Raw genomic sequence first — 20,745 nt, 5'->3', positions numbered from 1 at the left:
TATATATATATATACATATATATACTATACATATACATGTATGCTTGCAAGACTACTCTAATCTAAATTTTTACTTTTAGGCATGTTCATCTTCAATGACTTCTCGAATACATCTTAGGGATCTTTTATACTTTTTCGGCAAACTTGAATATATTGAAAAGTTGAATTGTTTTCCACGAATTTACTTTGTCGTCTGTTACACGTAAGAAAAAGATACGATTCGTTGGAAGCCAGAGAAAACGAGGAAGCAACCCAAGCAAAGCTGCAACTTTCGAGTTTAAAAGATCAATTATCGCTACCGAGTTGTCTGTGTGATATAGATACAGGTGTAAGTATATTTATACTTGGAATTAAAAGGGCCTAAATGTCGTTGAAGCCAGTGTTTTTCAAATTTTCAGAACTAAAAAGAGAAGAGGAAGGAAAACTTGTTAGGAAACTCTTTTCCAAGGGGAATCGTTTCCAACTGTAATTCCCCTTTTAACCGTTTTCTTCGATCGAGTCTCTAAAGCAGTCTTCAGCAAAGAGATACACAGCAATTGTAATTATTTTATTTCAGTTTCGAACGTATAAAGTTTTGACAATTGATTAATCAAGGTCGTTCATTACGCCAGAATCATAATTGTTTTTCTTTGTCTCTTTTTTTTTTGTTTTTGTTTTCGCAAAAAATCAAATTCGAAGATCACTTTTCAACTGATTGCCATTCGATTCGTGAGTTTTATTTTATTCTCGAATAAAATCTGACGGTTCCGCAGATTTTTTAAAAAGAACCGAGGACATTACCTGTAATCAAACGTCACGATTACTTGACAAAAATAATTTTCGCATTTACGAGTACCGTTTGACGAGTTATCCAGGTACTTGAAGTAAAGTTTAAAGAAAAAGGAAACTATATATACATATACATATATACTTATCTATACATAAATATGCGTATATATATATATGTATATACGATTATAAATATTTGTACATAATGCCTGTATTTCATTCACGATGTTACGAGTTGTGTATAAATTTCTCTTAAGGGTGTAAGATTAAAACGTCTGGACGAAACGAAGTGAGAAAGTTCTGTATTATAATAGATTATGACAAGACACAGTAGGAGTTGCAAGGTATGAATTTTTTGTAATTATCGAACTGATGAAACACAGCGGACACTAAGAAAGAGAAAAAATTATAATGGCTGAGGTATTGTAACGAGGAAGCCCGATATCTCTACGATAACAGCCGTAAACTGTAAAACGTTGTGCAAGCCTCTATTATGTATTTTATATATAAATTATACATATATTATGGATATACATATATATATATAAAATACATTATACATTATACATATATACATAAATCAAATTGAATAGCTGAACGTTTAGGAACGAAGAGAGAATCTTATGAGAGGCTTTTTATTTTTATTATTTGTAATTACCTAGTTTACATGTTCAACGTTTCATACGATCATCGAGATCATAACATAATGTGTAAAGGAATAAAAGAATGATATAATAAATTACTAAATACGAAGGAGAACTATTAAAAATTAAACATACAAATCATTTTTGGATGTTTATTCTCTGTTCATACTCGTTATTGAAACGAGCATGTCTCAGCGTACCTGACCAGAAATCCATTAATATTATTTCCAGTCGAATGTGTCATCTTACACGCTAATTGTGAATGTAACAAAAGAAGTATATATATATATATATATTGATATTTTTAATTCGATATTAGTTCAACCACGGTATTCCAAATGATGTCTTTATTAATTCAGCAAATCAGATACAAAATAAACGATTCTCTTAAAATATCAGTCATGCGTACAATATAATAACAGTTTACATTAATTATTAGTACTAGTACAGTCTTACAATTTGATTTAAAATTTACGAGAATACGACGATACATGAACAACTTAATTTTTATATTACTATAATTGACACATTGTTCTCCATCGATTTACAAAACCGACTGTATATTTATCTTAATTTTGTTTGAATTTTACACGTGTTTTCAGCTCAATGTACAAATTCCTGTTCTTACTCCTCTGTCTCTAGTATAATTATTATTATTATTATTATTATTATTATTAAATGTAACACGAGAAACCGAGGTGGCAGTGGTGATGTATAAATTAGACGACTGCGTGTAAACAGTGGCTAATAAATCTGATACTTTGCCATCTTTTGCCATAGAATCGTCGCATGTAGGTTTCTCAGAGTCAACGCGATCCTCGACTTTACACACTACGGATTTCAATTCCCTGAACACAGTGGGTATCTGGATTTTACGTTTTGGCAACTTTGATTTCATCGATATTCGATCACGCACGATACACGAATCGATAATGCATGTCGGTCTAAAATTGATAAATTTTAACTTTTTATATCTGGATTTTAAATGCGTGTTACTTACACCTCTTGTTAATAACATCATTATAATAGTTTTCTCTTGGCAATTTGAACTATTTTGGTTTGCATTGTTGGCGTTTGTCAAGTTAATCGCAGCCCCTTCTCTTTTCAAAGAATCGGTCATCGATTCGTTTAATGTAGATTTTTTAAATTGTTTCATTTGCGAATCTCTCTCGGACCGAGTATTAGTCTGAGTAGAACATTCTTTGTTGCTCCCCAAGTTCATTTTTGTGGGTGTAGACGAAGTAAGCGGTTTAAAGTTGGAATGATCCAGAATCGAAGACGATGCAGACCACATACGAATATCTTGTACATTTTCTATTCTCTTTAAATTATTAACATTATTGCACTTGAGCAATTCATTTTTATTTTCCTGTTGTTCTCTATCATTTTTATTGGCTACATTAATTTGTTGGTTACGCGTCTTCCTTTTATCGATTTGTTGGGACATTAAGTTGTGCTTTTTAACTTTTCCTAACTTTACTATGTTTTTCAATTCTAATTTTCTGTTCTCCTGCACACATTTCAGATGTCTGATATCGTTTTGACTACTTGACTCTTGTATAAAGACATTTTCCTTCTCTGGCTGCTGAGTAATTATATCTCTCTGTTGTTTAATACTGTAAATATCTTGAATGTTTGTGGTAGGACCAATACGGCGTTCAGAAATAGCCATACACTTTTCATTTACTCTTTTCTTCATATTTATATCTTTGTTCAAAACGGTTAATTGTTCTTCCAACATTTTTGTACGTTCTTTGATGTCTGTTAGCATTCTCATACATTCTGGTTTCATCAACTCCATTGACGGCAGCGTCTCGTAATCATTGTCTATAATTTCGCTTTTCACATTGTTCACGTTTTGCATATCATTTTTATAATTACATTTGATGTTTTTGCATTTTACCATAGTTTTATTATTGGCATCCTTAACTACTTCCAATATACTTTGCAGCATATCCAAGGTAGTATCAACTGTAACTACAGGTCTTTCCGATTTCGGTTCCGTATTACGGTTTACACTTTTCCGATCCTCTGAATAATTATCCATTGTAATCACAGATTTCTCATCCTTGATTGCGTTTTCATGCTCAACTTTTCGATTTGTTTTTAACGTAGCATTGGCAATTGAATTACAGTTTGCGTTAGTACAAATATCTGCACTCTTCGCAACCGATAAATTATTTCCAAGTGTAGAGTGCGGAATGTTTTCGAAAGATAAACCTTTTAAGACTGTACTTTTAGGTTTTCGTTCCAACTTACTATGATAAACATTCTCTCGCGGTTTTAAATAACTATTCGTTGTACCATTATCCACAGAGTTTTCTTCTATGGTATCATTTCCATCTTCAATTTCTCTTTCTATATTTCTCAAAGGATAGTCAGTTGAATTATAATTTATATTTGTGCAGAAATTCATTCTTTGTCCACCCGATGAATCTTTGAATTGCTTATCCTCTGATATAGGTTTATTATAAGAAGTTTTCGTGTCACTTGGTACCTTATGTTCTATCAAATTTTTATTAGTATTAGGTAATTTCAGAGGACAAATACAAGAGTGCGTTAACCTGTGACTCGTAGGTTTCGACGAGTTCTCGATTAGTCCAAGTTTAGATCTGGCCAGTGTATTTGTATATTTTGTTTCCACGTCTACTTGTATAAAAGTTACAGCATCTTTCTTCTTTTGAACTGTCCGTTGCAAACTCGACTCCAAATCTGTTTGTAGCGTTCTTTCGGAATCTTCGTTCTTCGGCAATAATTTGTTGTTCTTGTCTTGAATGGTTTCCCTTTGGGAGCAGTTATACCGATTAGACTCGATCGTACAGTCTGATCTTAGTATTATGTTAATAGAAGGAACATCACGGTGAACATCTTTTGAGCAGTCGTTAAATTTGAAGCTGTTGTCAGTGATATCATGCTCTGCGCTTCTTTTCTTCTGTAAATATCTATCGATGGGCGGTAATGTTAAACGATATTTTTATACAACCACGTTTAAATCTACGTTAAAACTGTCGGGTGATGAATTTAAAGACCTGCAAATAAAGAAAGGGAATCTGAATCTCGTGAAATGAAAATTTACGTTATTATATCGATTATCCAGTGAAACATAGAATGTTATTGTTGCACCACTAATTGTAAGTTCAATAAGCCCTGTTACGTTGAAATTTATTTATTGTATAGAAAAACTTGTCGTACTAAAACAGCTACCAAACGAATCGTTACACACGCATACAAAATAATGAATTATATGATTACAGAGGTTTCGAGTGTCTATCGGAGTTGTCGGAACTATCCTGCCTTGTGGCGTCTGCTTGGTTGCTCGTAGCAGAGGACACTAGGGGCAATCTGTTGAACGGTGCACCGCGTACAGCGCTTCTCAAGGGCAAACACTTGCAATCCGAGGGAAAGGAACGTCGTTGTTTTACCGATTGCACAGGGGTAAGTATACGGGAGAATTGGGGAATCGCGGTGTAAGGTTTCTTCAACCAGTCTACTTGCCTGGTAGGTTTAATTTCTTTCATAAATGATGAGAGACGAGAGGATGCGCTATCGCAGAGGCGGAAAATAAATATTTGCTTTCCGAATGAAACTAGTACTAATAATTTATACTTGTTTAAATCCACCTCTGCATTTAGAACTGTTACGATATTAAACATTTTTGCGTTTACCTGTGCGTGGCATCATTGGATCCATGGGGAGTACGGTTATTAGAAGGTGGAGGTGTGTTTTGTAGGATTGGATCAGCAGTGCCTTCTAGGTGTCTAGGAAGATGCGATACCGATCATTCAAATAGTACTCTCAAAGTTTGTTTGTAAACAGTGGAGCAACAACGATCAGTTAATGTTTCAACGAATATACATGTACATATATATGTATATACCTGCGACTCTCTTCGTCCTTTCTCGCCCGATCGAATCTCTCATTCGTTACTTGCCTACGAAGCTCGCTAATTTGTTTGCAATATTCAGCCGCTTGAGTTTGATATTGGCGCAATTTCGCCGATTCGGAGGATCTGTAACGTCGATCGTAAAGAAGAAATCAGTTTCAAATTGATCACAAGTTAGCAATTTTGATCTCGAGCAAAATATCCCTTACACGTTGTAAGGAGCAGATTATCGTCACTTACAATTTATTTTGCAGGTCAGACATTTTTTGTCTCAATCTGGTCATCTCATTTTGGAGTTCCTGATTGTTAGCCTGTACGGTTATAGACTCCTGCCTCGCTTGATCCAAAAGCATTTCGAGGCGCTCCACTGTCGCGCGATCTCTGTTCATTTGTTCCTGAATTATAGTCTGGTCTGCTTTCAATTTGGCTATCTGCATGTCATACTGAAAGACCCATGGATAAAAATGACGAAATGACTTGTTTTTAAAGTTACCAACGGCAAGCTGTCTTTACTAAGTTTTATACTCACCTGTGTTTTTAGCGCATCCTTATCGTCGAGCTGCTGCACAAGCGTTTCCTTCTGTTGATCCAGCTTTACACAGAGATCTCTAACAGCATTTAAATCAGCTTCTGCCCTGTGCCTTTGTTCCTCTTGCTGGCGTAACTGTGTTTCCATGCTGGCAATATTTTGAGTCAACTCGCTGATCTAAGGAATCAAACGAAACGGATGTTCTCAAACGAATCTCGATGATTTTACAACAAAGCATTTCCTTCCAAGAGCGAACCTGTGTTTCGTAGCCTCTTATCAAACCATCTTTATCCGCCAGTTGCCGTTCCATATCTAACAACTGATCCTTGGCGATTTGTAGGGCTCCTCTGGCCTCTGCTGCTTCGGACTCCAAACTGTGATTGTTGTTCTCCAAAACCGTTGCCTCCAAACTTAGACTTCTGAAGTGATTCAGCATCTCTGATCTTTCGTTTTCCTACAAACGACCAGTGCGTTGCATTAGAGACGATACAAAGAGAAAGAATAACACCTGTAAAAAGAATAATCGGATAGTTGACGAGTTAACAGAGTCCTCTACATTCAACGATCTCCAAGTGTATCGGATAGGAAAAACTTATGGTTAGTCGATGTTGGTCTTTGAGATAAGATTATTGAAAAGCTCGAGATACAGCACGAAATGGCGCCTTTACAGGCGTGACGTTGAGTCTTGGGCAAGAATCGGGTTGCCTGGTGTCAGGGGTGGTTCGATAGGAAAAACATTCAAGTGGCAGATTACGTGATCTTTCGTTGATAATTAAACTAGCTCATTAATCATCGATACTATAGAAAAATATCATTTCGTGAATGTTACTATCGAAATAATTGTAAATCGGATGCGTGGCTTTATGCTAACAAGAAATCTTTGGTTGTTTCAGGACACTAGGGTGACCTTGCCCCTCCAACAACGTACTTGGAGGCCGTTGAAATCGGCGAGGTCATCGACACGATACGCAATCGCTCACGTTTTCTATCTCCAACAGTTTCGATGACACAGCTCGAGCCAGCTACCTATATAACATTGCCATTCTACTCGGTATATGTATATCAAGCACCAACATTCTTTTTCTGTTAATTTCTCTTTGAATATTATCATATTATACGAAAGAAACGCAGAGAATAAAAATAATGAAAATCACCTTTCTGTTGAGGAGTTCCTCTGCTCGCCGCACCTCGCTGACATACGTTTGCAGTTGTCTCTTGAGATCGTACGACTCGGCGCGAGCTGCATCCAATTCGCGCTGCATGGTTCTCACTTGGCAGGTAACCGCGGCCAAGTCATCTTGAACTCTCCTATTTTCCTGAATGGCGTTCTCTCTGTCGTAGGTAGCCGATTGTAATTGTCGTTCGAGATTCTCAATTTCCAGTTGCATCGACCTCAGCTGTCTTCCCTGCTCGGCGCTCTGGTCGACGCATATTCTGTCGCAAAAGAAAAAGTTGCAAGTCGAAGTAAAGGTTGCGTCAACAGAAACGGATAGATATTTTCAAAGGCCACGCAGAAGTGGAGGGATTTTAACGAGTCCGGTCGAGTTTCTGCGTATCGTACATCGTAGTATTAATATTTCATCCGTGTCTAGTCGGTTATGCGAATCGCGCACTCATCCCTCATGGCGCAAGCATAGTTCTGGAAAGAGGACAAGGGCAACGCGAACGACGCCGACGTCGAATTAGGCGCCTATCGGGCCCAAGTTGCTTAATCCTTTCTTCAAACTATACGAGTATACGTATGTATACTATATGTATGTACGTGGATCAGCTTACCCATCAGTTTTTCTTTCGCTTGTGGATCACGTAGCGACGAAAACGACTTTATTAGAGGCTAAATGCTGAATACGTAAGGACAGGAGAGACAAGGTACGTACAATAGAAAGCCGATGAAAAAATCTTTAAGCATGGCGTTGCGCGCCTCGCGTTACTAAACGCGACGGCTCGGCGCTCGCCCCTCGGCTCGTTCGGTGGAGATGTTGGATTTCTGTAAGAAACGCGATTCGAAAAATCGCTTTTTTTATTATGAAATAACTGTCACGTGTAAATTATGCAACGACAAATAGAAATTTCCAATGACGTTCAAAGGGATACTGTGCTGTGTTTGGCCGTAGGTTAATCGATTATCGATTATTCTGTCTGGATTACGCGTCGATGCATCATTACGTAAGCGAGGTAACGCGCGAGCGCATAGTTGCCACGATTCGAGAAAGAAAAAGTTTCAACAGTCCGTACATCGAACAGACGACTTTCTCTCATCTCGACGTCCTTCCTCGGCGTTGCAGCTTCCTTCTATGTTCCGTAGCCATTCGAGATGTACGTATTTTCCTTGATACGAAAGCGAAAATGACCTCGAAACGATCTGACAAATCGACGGTAGCTGTTTGCGAGCACATTACATTTGCCCTCGTCACTGATCCGTAATCCTCAATTTCAGGTGAATTTTGCAAGCGATAACATCGGTAACACAGCACTCTAACAAGCAGGATGTTAACAATCGATCGTTCTTGTACGATAATGACCGAAATTGTGTCACGGACCTCGCGAAGGAAACGCGTTGAGAAGAACGCTTCTTTTAATTCTAATTAATACGCCAAATTACGCAACTAATGAATTTTAATTAGCGATACCGTTACGTAGCGTAATCATGAACAATTGTTATTTAAATGGACGACAGACGGAAGTAAATTGGAAATAAATTCATCGCGATTTTCTGTACGCAGATAGAAGAAGCACCAGCACGAAACTACCGCAAACATCGATCGCGTAAGTAAATCCAGCCCTTTGTCTTACGATACGCTAACGTCTATATAGATCGATGTACTTTTCTCTATTTCTACAGTATTTGCGTTCACAGAATGAAAATTAGCTACTCGACGCTACAGCGAGAGGAAAAATGCCATGGATAGCAGAGCGTGTTTGGGGGTTCGGTAGAACGGTCTGTTATTGTTAGCGTTTAACGCGACAGAGTTGGCGTCGGCGTCGGCGTCGGCGTCGCAGGATAATCGTAAAGGTAATGTGGTAATATCGTTTTATAAATATGTAACGCAAAGGTCGAGAGTTTGTTTCCGCTCGGGCCAGAAAGGAGTACAAGCTACCAAGGAACAACTGAGCGGTGACTTGGAGCATTTATGTAAACCCAAGTTCTCATATGTGTCACGTGTACCAATGAAATCACCGCGAAAGTTTACTCCGGTTCCCATTTCCCCTACGTTTAATCGCAGCAAGAGATTACTCATTTTCCCGGAGACGGTACTTTCATAACCAAGGATCAACGATGGAACCCTCCAATTTACAGTTACGTTCGTTCAATGAGCGCGTAATGTGCGCGTGCAGGCAAATGCGCACCGTTCAATGGAATCTCGATTCTTTTTGCAACTGGTTACAAATTAGAATTCGAGCTGGTGTATCTATACATTTTTTTCTTCATTTTTTTCGCTGGAACATCGAGAACGTTATGCCTTGCTCGTCTCATACCAACCTTGTAAATTTCATTAATTTATTCTTCTAACCAAGCATCGTTAATCTCGTCCTTGATAGAAGAAGAACGATTCCTTGAGCGACTTGAAAAATTCCTCGCGCTTTGCGTCTCGTACTTGTTACTCATTGTCAAAGCTCTACTTGGTATTTTAGAGGCACCCTCGGACCGAAAAGTAGCCAGTATCGAGATTCGAGGTAGCAGCGACTAGCGAGTCCAGCTTTCAGATAGATCACGTAATCTCTAGGAGCCTCGACAAAGAGAGAGAGAGAGAAAGAGTACAACGGTTCTTCTTCTGCATCCTGTTGCGAGCGCCTCTCGCGTGTTGACGTTCCCTGCATTTCGAGGAACCGTACAATGCCCTTTACCGGTAACGGTAAAGGTGAACGGCATCTCTAAGGGCGTTCGTTTTGACATTGGGAACCGTAGATAGAATTCTGGTCGGGATGATTGGTATACGCTACCAACAGTGTGTACACCGGCAGGCGCTAGTGTGCGCTTAGGGCGATGCACTCCTTCGGGCACATGTTCTTTATTCGGTAAGAGTATCGATTCTTTGTCTCGCAATCAGAGGTGGGTAACATTTTATCGGAACAAATATAATCGGTATTATACGTTTGTAAAGGTAATTTATAGTATCATCCTTGGTTACTTTAAAAAGTATTTAGTTGGTATGTCAAGTGCCGACAAGTTATTTCGAATAGCGTCGGCTGTTTACTTGTTTGCGTCGCTCTAAATGTTAAAGGTGTCGAATGAGCCCACGTTACAGGCGTACGCGAAAAGACTCCGATGTCGAGAACGATCATGTTTTTCCCGTTAACAGATCCACCCGGAGGCTGGTTCTTCCGAATTATGCAACGTATGCGTAACGAAAGCTTACTCCGACGCCGACGATGATGTTTCTTTTCACGAACGTAGCGCGACCTTTCGTAGGTCGAACGACGATGAAAGTCTCGCGCGATTGCGCGAATTCTTTCGCAACTGGACATTTTCAAGGGAATCGACGATCCACTTGGAAGGGCTTCGATGGCTTCGACCCGAGGATACCGGTCAGAGTGATCCGTAAGACTGCGACACTGGATTCCGATTCTATTGGGAAACATTCGGGCATGACTTTATTCCCCGTTTACCATCGAACGTTACCAGAGCCCACGCACGGTATTTACTTTTCTTTTTCGGAAAATTCAACGAAATTCTCAAGATACCGCGCAAACAGGTTAAACTAGACTTACAATGAATACAAAGGAACAGAATCGATGTCAACGGCTAACGTATGGTTACGTTTAAAGGTCATTACTTGCATTTCAAACCATTTCATTCTAATTTCACGTCAATTTGAAAAAATCCGTCTAAACCTTTGCGAGCGCTGCACGGGTAGAATTATAATATGTTTCCCCCTTTTTTTTCTAACAGAATTATCGGCGCTGCTCGAAACTACCGAAAAAAGAAAAAGAAAAAGAAAAAGAAAAAGAGAGAAAAAACAACAGCGGTAGCTGAGCCAAGAGATTCGATTCTTGTCTCGGGGAAGTTAGGTAACCCGTAACAGCCGCGAAGCCGTAGAGGTGATTCCAAGTTGGTGTTTCAGTCTCGCCGTGGTGACCGAGCCGACACCATCGTTTTCGTTCGGTGTGCACACCCCGTCTCGATACGCAGGATGTCAAACGATCGCAATAAAAGGACACGGTGAACACTACCTACAGCCAATCTGTGATGTGATAACTTGTGACTGGGTCGCTTTAAACATTCTCATCATGAAAACCTCGTTGTAAGTCGAACGACAAGAAATATTCTTTTTAAACAATGTTTGGAAACGACTTGTTATTCGATTAAATGATATAATATCAAATTAAGGAATCGACATAAAGTTTCGCGATAAATTAAAAGTGTAACGATCGAGTAATCGTCAGCCTCGAATCGGCAATGAATGCATGCCGATGTCGATCGAGTGTATCGCCGCGGTGTTAGGCAGAGTTACTTAAGGGAACTTTAACTAAAGGGAGGCTATAGAACGGTTGCTGTATAATATGATATAGTCTGCTACTGACATAACTCTTTCGATTTTGATCGGGTATTACAGAGCGTGTTGCGCAACGCTCGTAAAAACTGAAAGGGAGCGTAGACCGTATACGTGAACGAAGCGATGGCGAAGTGAGACGGCGATGCGTCGGCGTCGCGTCGGCGTCGCGTCGGGTGCTATTCAAATTGAAACGATATGAAAAATTCAATCTGTTGTTACAAGTACAACATCATCGCATATACACGTATGTATGTATGTATGTATCTTGCTTCGAATAGCATAGCGAATTACGGGGGTGATTTTAGCGTAACAGAGGTTCGAGAAATCGAGTTTGTAATTATTATTAAAATAGTAATAATTTAATAGATTCACCGAGAAATAAATGAAATCGTACCTATTACATCGTCTGTCATCTTTGCGAGCCAAACAACGCTGCGAGCAAACGTTTGCCGAATGCATAATTTGAGTGCTTCTCTTACAATTAGCGGTAAACACAACCGACGATTTTATCACATGTTCCTCGTACCAACTGGGATACGAACATCACGCCATATAGGGTACAAATGTTGCGTCAACCACCCACGCACCAATAATTTTCTACGTCCATACTGCCACCATTATTGCAAACTTTGTCACCATAGTTACGTGATTCCGAACACTTCATTGTACAAAGTTTGTAGAACGAAGTGCGCAGAGAGATTAGTAGAACGATTAAACGATACGAACCAACTGCTGCTATGAATTGTGCATTCTAACGGTGGTAGTTGATGCAACGCGCGCCCGCCTCGTTGCAACCTTGTTCAATTAGCAATTAATAGCAGTTTATCGTGTAGCATATATTACGGTGATTAAAATGCGGTAAACGCAATAGTACCGACGCAATAAATCCCCGTTGCCACGAGAAACCGGTAATTACACGACGTTCGTCTACAACGAACGATTAATTAACAACACGCAGGGGGGGAGGGGAGGGGAGGGGAGGGATGATGACGATTCCAGGTGAAACAAAAGTACTCTTACTTTCCGTTTCAAACGACCTAGTCACGATAAAGCAATTACCTCGGAAGAGGGAACTGGTTCCTGTTGTGTCGTACTTTACCAGAAGAACCGACTTTCTTATTATCGATGATAATCGCGAATTCAATTATCCTATCGTAAACTATCACCTCAGACTTAGACCTTTGTTCGAATGTTTATTTCGCATCGAACCATTAACGCGTATACGTATCAAACCATGAACGTGTAGGCAGTAGGTAGTAGCTACCTGTACCTTTTTTACTTTTACTTTTTATTCGTTACTACACTCTCACCTTTTATTTGCGCAACTCGTCACACTGGTTTGCCAATGAAGAGCAAGAATTACACCGGAAAAGGAAGCACGATATTCCGCAATCTGCGGCAGAGTTCTTCGCGATGAATGATTATGATTACGCGACTTTTCTTAACGATCCGATTCGAAGCGAAACGTTCGCGTTCGCGTTACGTTATACTACGATATCATTCGGTTATCAGGGAATATCTAACAATTTGATCGTTCCGATACCGCTGTAAATACTAGCTGACAATGAGACTAAAAAAGGCATCGGTGAGTTTACAGACGAGAGCAATAAACGATTATCCGTGTGTAGGACTTGTTCTACCAGTGCGGTGGAAAGTCGTGGAAGAAAGCTTGCTCTACAGCTGTTGGAATTCAAGTGCCAAGGTTCCTTACATTCTTAATTACTTGCTGGATTTTTCTAATAAAAAGAGTAGCCAAATTGGCAATTTGAACAATTTCAATTCGTCAACGACGAGATTGCATCAAAAGAGATTACCAAAGCTGCGTGTAATTTCACGAGAACCTCGTGTAACGTAATGTAATTCCATTTGCAAACGGAACGAGAAAGCTGTTGAATTAAAGTTAGTCTGAATAATTGAAAAAAATGCGTGATTCGACTAGGTACCAATGCTGTACAACGAGCCATCGAGCGCAGTTTAAGATCGATTGCCGTTCGTAATGGTCAATGTCAAACAGAGAAAAAAAGAGTCGAGTGTTTTTGCTTTTGCTTTCAGTTTGCGAATGGTGAAACGCACAAGACGATATTCCTATTCTACATGCGAGTCGTCATCTCGAGCCCTGCCACCAGGGACAATGCCATTGCCATAGCGAAACAGTGAAAGTATGGTCATTTTATTTCTGTCGCGCTTTTCCTCTACCCTGTCGTTACCCTCGATCTTGACATACGTACGATACATACCTACGTACAGGTAGGTCCAAGTACGCGACTACAATTTTTAATCGCTATAGCTGTTTGCTGTTATTTTTGTATCCAATGGAATCGCGACGGGATTTTCAAAAGAAACATTTCGCTATTTATTTTCGCTGTTTCGATAACTGGCCAAATATTAATCGTACAGATAAGTACTTTCAATAAGCAAATAGTAATGTAATTTACTGTATGTATCGTGTGTTCCAGTGAGCACCGGGGTCCAAGGTATTCGCTGATCGTTATTTGCTTCGCACTGATGGTCAACGTCAGATCTGCAATCATGCGTCCACCTTGGGCGGACCCCTCGAGTAATCCTTGTGCCGCCCAACCACGTGGCTGGCAATTGTTATTTTGGCCGCCGGATGGAAAGTGTTACAAAATATTCCAGGCAGGTGTAGCATTTCTCTTTCCAGAAACCACGAGCGTTCTCTTAATCCTTACGATAGAGTAAGTGCTGTCTACAAGGGATCCTAGTGATTATCAATGAGTTTCTTCGACAGATCGGACCACCGTGTCCAGAGACAATGGAACTAGGACCAGCAGCAGGCGGAGGTGGAACAATAGCGGAATGTAGATGTCCACCTGGAACTGCGCAGTCCCCTAGAGACGCTCTTTGTCATTCGATATACACCAGAGCATCCTGTCCGAAAGGTCAATTGTTCGCACCGGTACCGGAGACTTCTGGCAAGTCTAGGTAGTACTACAGCCACTCTACCTGATAAACAGCTGTAGCTGATCAATCTTTTTATTTAGAGCTATTGCACCTCAGAGATATAAAGAAATATTGTAATTTGAACGAAAGGTGGGGCGTTTGCCGTGATCCAGAACCATGCCCTGCGAAAGGACAAGTCTATTGGCCCAAGGATGAGAAATGCTACCCTTTATTCAGCAGAGGACCGTGTCCAAAAGGTGAACTCGTTACTACGGACGAACATGGATTGACGATATGTTCTTGTTCGATGACGGGTGAACTTGGAAAGTATCATTGGCCAGGAACGGTGGGAGGTTGCCACGAACACTACACCAAAGGCCCGTGTACAGAACCTGGACACTTATTTTTACCGGGTGGTGAATGCGGTTGCCATTCCGAACTACCTCATTACCATGAACCAACTGGAATGTGCTACCAGTTAGGTGAGAATATATATAGTAACATATAAAATATAAAATAGTACAATCGTTCGATGCTAATGGCTTATTAATACTTGAATACAGGTGGCATCGGTCCATGCTTGAAAGGACATCAATTTGTGGTAACGGATACGATAGCCAATGAAGCTATAATTCGAGCTAAATGTGTCTGTAAACCGGATCATGTTCTCTATGATAATGGACTCTGCTATAGGCTTTATACGAGGGGACCTTGCGAATATGGTCGCATGTTAATAAATTCCACGACTTGTGTTCCTACGCCCTGCAAACGTGGCCGATTGTACTTTCCTCGAGAGAAAACGTGTTATAAGATAGGAAGTAAAGGGCCATGCCCGAGTGGACAAATCGTCTTGTACGATTACAATGTGAGGCCATCTATCGATGGAATTAGCTACAACGGAGTGTGCGGATGCACCAAGGCGCTCAAGGACTCTGGAAAGTGCACCGAGGACAGCAACGATAGTTGCGAGTCTATCCCAGGGATGGTTCTGATAAATAAAACTTGCTACAAATTATATACGCAAGGTCCGTGTACAGCAGGAGAGTGGCTGCTTCCAAAAAGAATGCCAAAACCGACCTTATGGGAAAACGAATCGGAATCAAGAGCTAGCTGCGAATGCAGACCTGGATACAAAAGAATCACGGAAACTTCCCAAGTCTCGGAAGTAGAAAGTAACGATCTCCTTTCTTCGGGTGGCTGTGAGCCACCTACAGTGAGTTTAGCAAAGTTTCTCAACGAAAATGTTAAATTGATCAACTTTTGAGTCAGACAAATCAGACTATGCGCGCTCGTTAGCGCTAGTGATGAAGCAAATTATGCATATTTTTAAATAATACCTGTAAATAGTACTGTACAAATCTTATGCGTTAAGCTACTTTTCATTTTTACGTCTCCGTTTCGTAACCATTCCTATTTATTTAATCTCTTAAAACTATCAAAATTCGCGTCATTTCAATCCATTTTTATTTTCTGTATTCAAACACTTCGAGACCTATCGCGTAAACTTACTTTTAATTACTTACCTTTTCATTATACATAGTACCCTCGAAACAATGATCGATTTGTAAATATATGTAATTTATAGCAATACCTACTTTCCAAATATGATTCATTTTTAAGAATAAGAAATATCATACCTTGTAAACAGAAAAATACTCACTCGTTTTTGTGTTGCAGTTCGTGAATTTGTTGCTCGCTTCCCATCAATTCTTGATCCTTCGCCATTATTTCTCTCTCCAAGCCAGCTATTTTCTCCGTCTTCTCATCCAATACCATCTGACAAACATTATTTCGTTACATAATATTCATTTTTTTCTTTCAACTAGCTCCTACGCGGAAAAGTAACAGTGTATTTAAATACGCTACACCTCGAATACGCGCCAAATAATAATAACGCGTTCACATTTATGTCACTTTAATTTTATGTATACGGATCAAATAACGAGATCTAATCTTTACTCAAAACAAAAACAGTACTTCACTCACCAACAATTGATCCTTTTCGTGATCCAAATGCGTCATATTTGCTTTGTAGTTGTTAATTTCTTCCTGGAATTCTCTCACTTGATTTTCTAGCTGCAACTGCAGTCGCTCCATTGTTCTATTGCGATCCAACGCCTTATTCAATTCAGACTCCGATTGCGTTAATTGATTCTGTGCATCTCCCAATGCCTGATCAGTTTGATCTTGAAGCGCTCTACATACATTCATCGATTTAAAGAACCAACTACATCGTACCAAGGTAAAATCTAATAGTAAATTTAGTTCTCTAGCCAAAGAAAAGAAAAAAACATATACCGAAGTTGAAAATACTGGGTGCGTTGCGTTCCCAATTCTTGCTTGGTCCGTTTTAATTCTTCTCGCAGGTCTTGTAGCTGATCCTCCAAACCATTTATCGTTGCTTTTCGTGCTCCTTGTTTAAGTAAAAGTTCCTGACGTTCTTTCTCTATCTGCTTTACGCGGGCTTCTACTTCGGTCAAATTTTCTCTAAGACGTCGCTGCTCGGACGTATGCGCTTCTGCAGCCATCTATCGACCATTAATAAACGCGTTCGCATCTTTTTAATCGTTTCTCGATTCATACAATTACCTAAATAATACAATTACCTTCAATCTTTCACGTAACGCGTCACGTTCCTCTATTAAACGTTCAACATCGGCTCGTGCTATGTCTCGTTCGTGCTCTAAATGTTCAATGGTACCCTGGAAGGCCGTTCATTATATGTTCATTATATAAATAATCTTTACAACAAATTATTTGCGATTTCTTACCTTCATTTTGCTAGCGTCCCTCATATTTGATAGAGAACACTTGCACAAAGTACCGTGTTTACACGCATTGCACGCTCGATGAGATATTTTTTCCTCAGTTTTGTAATTTTCTAGACGTGTTTCTAAATTGCTTTTCTCACGAATTAATTCCTTCTTCTCGCGTTGTAATTCGTCCAATGCATTTTCCTTTTCGCTTAGGTGACGTTTTAATTCTCGAATTCGTCTCCATAAATCATCCTATTAAAAGCATTAAATATTTACCATATCGATTTTTGAACGAATAATTAAACAAATACAGTTAATAATCCAAAAATCTTACGTTATCCTTTTTAATTGCTTCGTTATGGTAATCTTTGGTGTTGTTACACTCGTCTTTATAAAAATCACGTTCTCTCCTCATCTGTTCGACTGTTTGTTCCAACTGAAGTAAATTTCAATAAATATATTTGAAGTATTTTAAATATGATAAATATGTACAACAATATTTTTTTTTTTATGGTACGTACACTATGTATTTGACTTTCTTTCTTGTCCAATTGTTTTAATATACTTTCATACTCGATACCATTCACATTTTGGAGAACTCTCTCTTTATATACTTCTCCAATGTCTACACCATTTTGTTTTGTTAAGTATTCCTTTGTATGTATCTGTTCCTTTAACAGTTTATTGCTATATTGTAACTGAATAACATCTTGTCTTTGTTTCTCATTCTCTTTGGCCAATCTTTCTATCTCGTCATTTAAATTCTTTTCTGCGAAATTATTGAATACATTTAAAGGCTTATCGGGTATAAAATAGAAATAGAAATAGAAATAGACATTTTATGTACCAATTACAGTTAGCTTGTTTATTCTATCTGTCATCTGTTTTTTTTCATCCAATGCAGATTCCAAATTACGTTGAATATTACGTTTCTCTAATTTACAAGCTTCGAGATCTGCTCTCAGTTCTTGTACTTCTCTACGCTCGACGGTTAATTCACCTTCCAATACGTGTATTTGTGTCGTTACATCTTGCAACTTTTGCTAAGTTAAAATAAATTTCATAAAAATACTAGCAGTGAAACAAACATAGCGTACTTGAGATTTATTAGTACTTGAAACATTAATTACTTGTAGTTTAGAGACTCTTTTATTATTTTCCTTAACTGCAGAATTGCAATCAGCTTCAACAGCTAATGCTATGTGATCTATGTCTCTCAATTCCTTTTCCAACTCTTCGTTTCGATCGGCAAGTTTAAGCGCTTGAGACATAGCATCGTGTTGTTTATTTAAAGCTTCTGTACCAGATATAAAATACACACATAAGTAACCCGTATAAACATTCGAGTAATCTTGATTTTATATGCCAAAGAATTTCATTCCATTACCTTCCAACCGATGTTCTAATTCTAATTTCTCTTGTTGTAGAATCTGCAATTCGTTAGCGCTAACGTGACCACTGGATGTTATAAAATTATTTTCGTTTTTTTTACAAGCGCAATCTTTAAAAACTGCAGAATATGGCCTACCCCCTTCTAACATTTTTTTTAATCGTATAATTTCTTTCTCCTTGGCAGTTAACTAGAAATATACATTTTTATAAAGCTTTTACGTTCATATATTTTTTATTCTACTTGTATTCAAATTTATAAATTGAAATGGATATACGTTTAATGTTTAGAGATATATTACCGCAAGGAAGTGGTTACAAGCACATTCGTGTGGTACAATGAAAATTAAAAAGTTCCAAACTACAACCCGAAACACTTCAAAGTCATGCAGATACAATTGTCGGTAATATACCTGACTTTTTAGCGTCTGTACATTGTCAGTTTGCAATGAGAGTTCTCCCTTTAATTTTGTTACCTCCACAGTTAAACAATTCATTTTATGATCCGCCATGTTGAGTAAATCAACAATTTTTGGTTCTGCTGTACTTAGAGTTGGCAATGGATTCGTTTTAGCTCCTGTTTTTGGTAATGGTTCGCTTTCTAGAATCGCTTTACGAAGTGGATAACAAGATCGTTTTTTAGAAGCTGCAACAATTACAACAAATACAATTTTGATTGTACAAAAATGTAAGTTCAAATACGTAAGAGGATAGAAACTGCTTACCTAATCCCACATTGTTAATAGTTGGCTTTAAACATTTTCCTTGGAGTTCCAAAATTTTTTTCGACTTCTTAGAAGATTCAGTCTCCAGTTCTTTAATTCTTTGTAAATTGCGCGAAGATGCCAATTGAAGATCATTACACTCGCGTTCTAATTTATATATTTCTTTCTTAGAATCTCTAATTTGCTTTTGATGACATTCCTTTCCTTTTATTAATTCTGAGTGAAGCTGATTGCATTCTTGTACTAGTCTTGCATTGTCACATTTATAAGGATCAACTGCCAATTGTAACTGTGAATGCGCCTACATATGCATAGAAGAAATTATATTATATAAACATACGCCAATCTTTGTATACTTTGCTATCGATTGTTCTACTAAAGGATTCCTCACATTTCACCAAACAACTAATAGAACTTTGACAGTGTCAATTTGACATTATACAACTTTTATATAGAGGACATAATAACTCGTAATTAATCAAATTTGCATAATATTAAACAAATTATATTTAACAGTTAAAAATCTAGTAATCTTAAGTCACAAATCCTCGAGTACGTACCTCAATGTTTTCTTGTGCGATACTTTTAAAATGCTTCAAGCTTTCGGTTGTTTGTATAAGATCAGCCAGCAATTTTTCTATCAAAGGAAGAGTATCCAAAGAAAGTGCATACTTGTATCCTAAACTATCTAAATGTTTACGAATGGTTCTATATCTAGCTGCTATATTGAAATCATCATCTGTATTCATTTTCATTGAGTTTACAAATAATTCTTTTTATATTATTTGTCAAACCCTTGTTATTTCCGAGTTATGTTATTTTACTATAGCATTCATATTTACATAACACTTGCAAAGTCTTCTTTAAAGGTACTAGCGTGTATACTGGTATGTACATTTATGTAAAATTTATTTCAAAATAAATTTAATTATATTTATCATATAATTTACAAGTAATATACCCCACCAGAGAGCTACCGTACTCGTCTAAAAATAAGTATAGCGATTATAGATATCCTCTAATAACAATTTAATATATATCAGTTCAGTGCTTTGCTTTATTATTTTTATTTACACTGCGTTATTGTTTTGATACACTGCATATATACTTGGTTCGGTGGATTTAGACCAGTATTATATACATGTGTATACACTCGTACGAGTGCCCGTCTACCCATTCCGTGCTCGTAGGTCAGTAGTATCTATCGAATTTTCGAATTCATGTTTTCAATATTTTCATTAGGAATAGTAGTAAGAAACTATGTAAGGTAAAGTTTATATACCTTTGTAATAGAAATTGTGCACACAGTGGTACGAAATGAGCAAGAAAGGCTCATGTACTTTAAATAAAAACAGTAACAGTAATCGATATTTCACATTTATGGCGCCATCTAGCGGCACGAGGTGGGAACTATTTCACGACAAACTTAGGAAGTTTGCCGAGAGATGGCGCCACGTTTTTTCAGTATTTTCATTTATTTAAAAAACTTGATGTCAGTAATTTGTTAGTGCAGAAATCAACAATTTGATGTTGAATTATGATAATTACGATGTAAAATTAAATGAATATGTAGAATTTTGGAAGCTAAGATCAGAACTCCAACCGCCATAGTGGCGCCATCGGTGGCAAATCGTCCAAGTTTGTAGCGAACATAG

General features: G+C 38.2%; 3 protein-coding genes across 17 annotated transcripts; 1 reads left to right on the top strand and 2 right to left on the bottom strand.

Moving 5' to 3' along the window:
* Positions 1-80: 80 nt before the first annotated feature.
* On the top strand, positions 81-15,875 carry LOC128875890 (uncharacterized). Of its 13 annotated transcripts, none has more exons than XM_054121877.1 (14): positions 81-328; positions 409-538; positions 4,667-4,847; positions 6,718-6,875; positions 6,991-7,102; positions 7,166-8,140; positions 8,262-8,590; positions 8,682-8,837; positions 9,458-10,460; positions 10,716-11,067; positions 13,776-13,956; positions 14,069-14,262; positions 14,371-14,702; positions 14,784-15,875. In XM_054121877.1, exons 10-14 carry the CDS (start codon positions 11,054-11,056, stop codon positions 15,482-15,484), a joined length of 1,422 nt encoding a protein of 473 aa, XP_053977852.1. In that variant the 5' UTR covers positions 81-328; positions 409-538; positions 4,667-4,847; positions 6,718-6,875; positions 6,991-7,102; positions 7,166-8,140; positions 8,262-8,590; positions 8,682-8,837; positions 9,458-10,460; positions 10,716-11,053; the 3' UTR covers positions 15,485-15,875. The 13 variants fall into 13 exon arrangements, with proteins under 13 accessions (XP_053977852.1, XP_053977849.1, XP_053977850.1 ...); XM_054121874.1 differs by having other exon boundaries at positions 399-538; XM_054121875.1 differs by having other exon boundaries at positions 81-538; positions 7,166-7,693; positions 7,939-8,140.
* Positions 1,055-4,380, bottom strand: LOC128875175 (MATH and LRR domain-containing protein PFE0570w-like; the record flags this gene model as incomplete). Its single annotated transcript, XM_054120548.1, has 1 exon — positions 1,055-4,380. A coding segment is annotated over one exon (2,370 nt), but the record flags the coding sequence as incomplete, so codon positions are not given.
* LOC128875873 (centrosomal protein of 135 kDa) lies at positions 4,238-20,595 on the bottom strand. Of its 3 annotated transcripts, XM_054121838.1 has the most exons (20): positions 20,373-20,594; positions 19,651-20,291; positions 19,091-19,391; positions 18,779-19,011; positions 18,364-18,556; positions 18,107-18,273; positions 17,824-18,019; positions 17,498-17,745; positions 17,311-17,412; positions 16,992-17,228; positions 16,827-16,922; positions 16,519-16,748; positions 16,207-16,417; positions 15,881-15,996; positions 6,979-7,258; positions 6,081-6,278; positions 5,825-6,001; positions 5,536-5,738; positions 5,290-5,421; positions 4,238-4,441 (listed from the first exon to the last, which is right to left on the bottom strand). In XM_054121838.1, exons 2-20 carry the CDS (start codon positions 19,843-19,845, stop codon positions 4,387-4,389), a joined length of 3,570 nt encoding a protein of 1,189 aa, XP_053977813.1. In that variant the 5' UTR covers positions 19,846-20,291; positions 20,373-20,594; the 3' UTR covers positions 4,238-4,386. The 3 variants fall into 3 exon arrangements, with proteins under 3 accessions (XP_053977813.1, XP_053977814.1, XP_053977812.1); XM_054121839.1 differs by having other exon boundaries at positions 18,842-19,011; positions 19,651-20,595; XM_054121837.1 differs by having other exon boundaries at positions 19,651-20,594.
* Between the last annotated feature and the right edge of the window lie 150 nt (positions 20,596-20,745).

Source organism: Hylaeus volcanicus, chromosome 4 (assembly GCF_026283585.1).
Source record: "Hylaeus volcanicus isolate JK05 chromosome 4, UHH_iyHylVolc1.0_haploid, whole genome shotgun sequence".
NCBI classification, from domain to species: domain Eukaryota; kingdom Metazoa; phylum Arthropoda; class Insecta; order Hymenoptera; family Colletidae; genus Hylaeus; species Hylaeus volcanicus.
The sequence above is the reverse complement of the archived record's forward strand: the minus strand, read 5'-3'. Positions and strand labels throughout refer to the sequence as shown.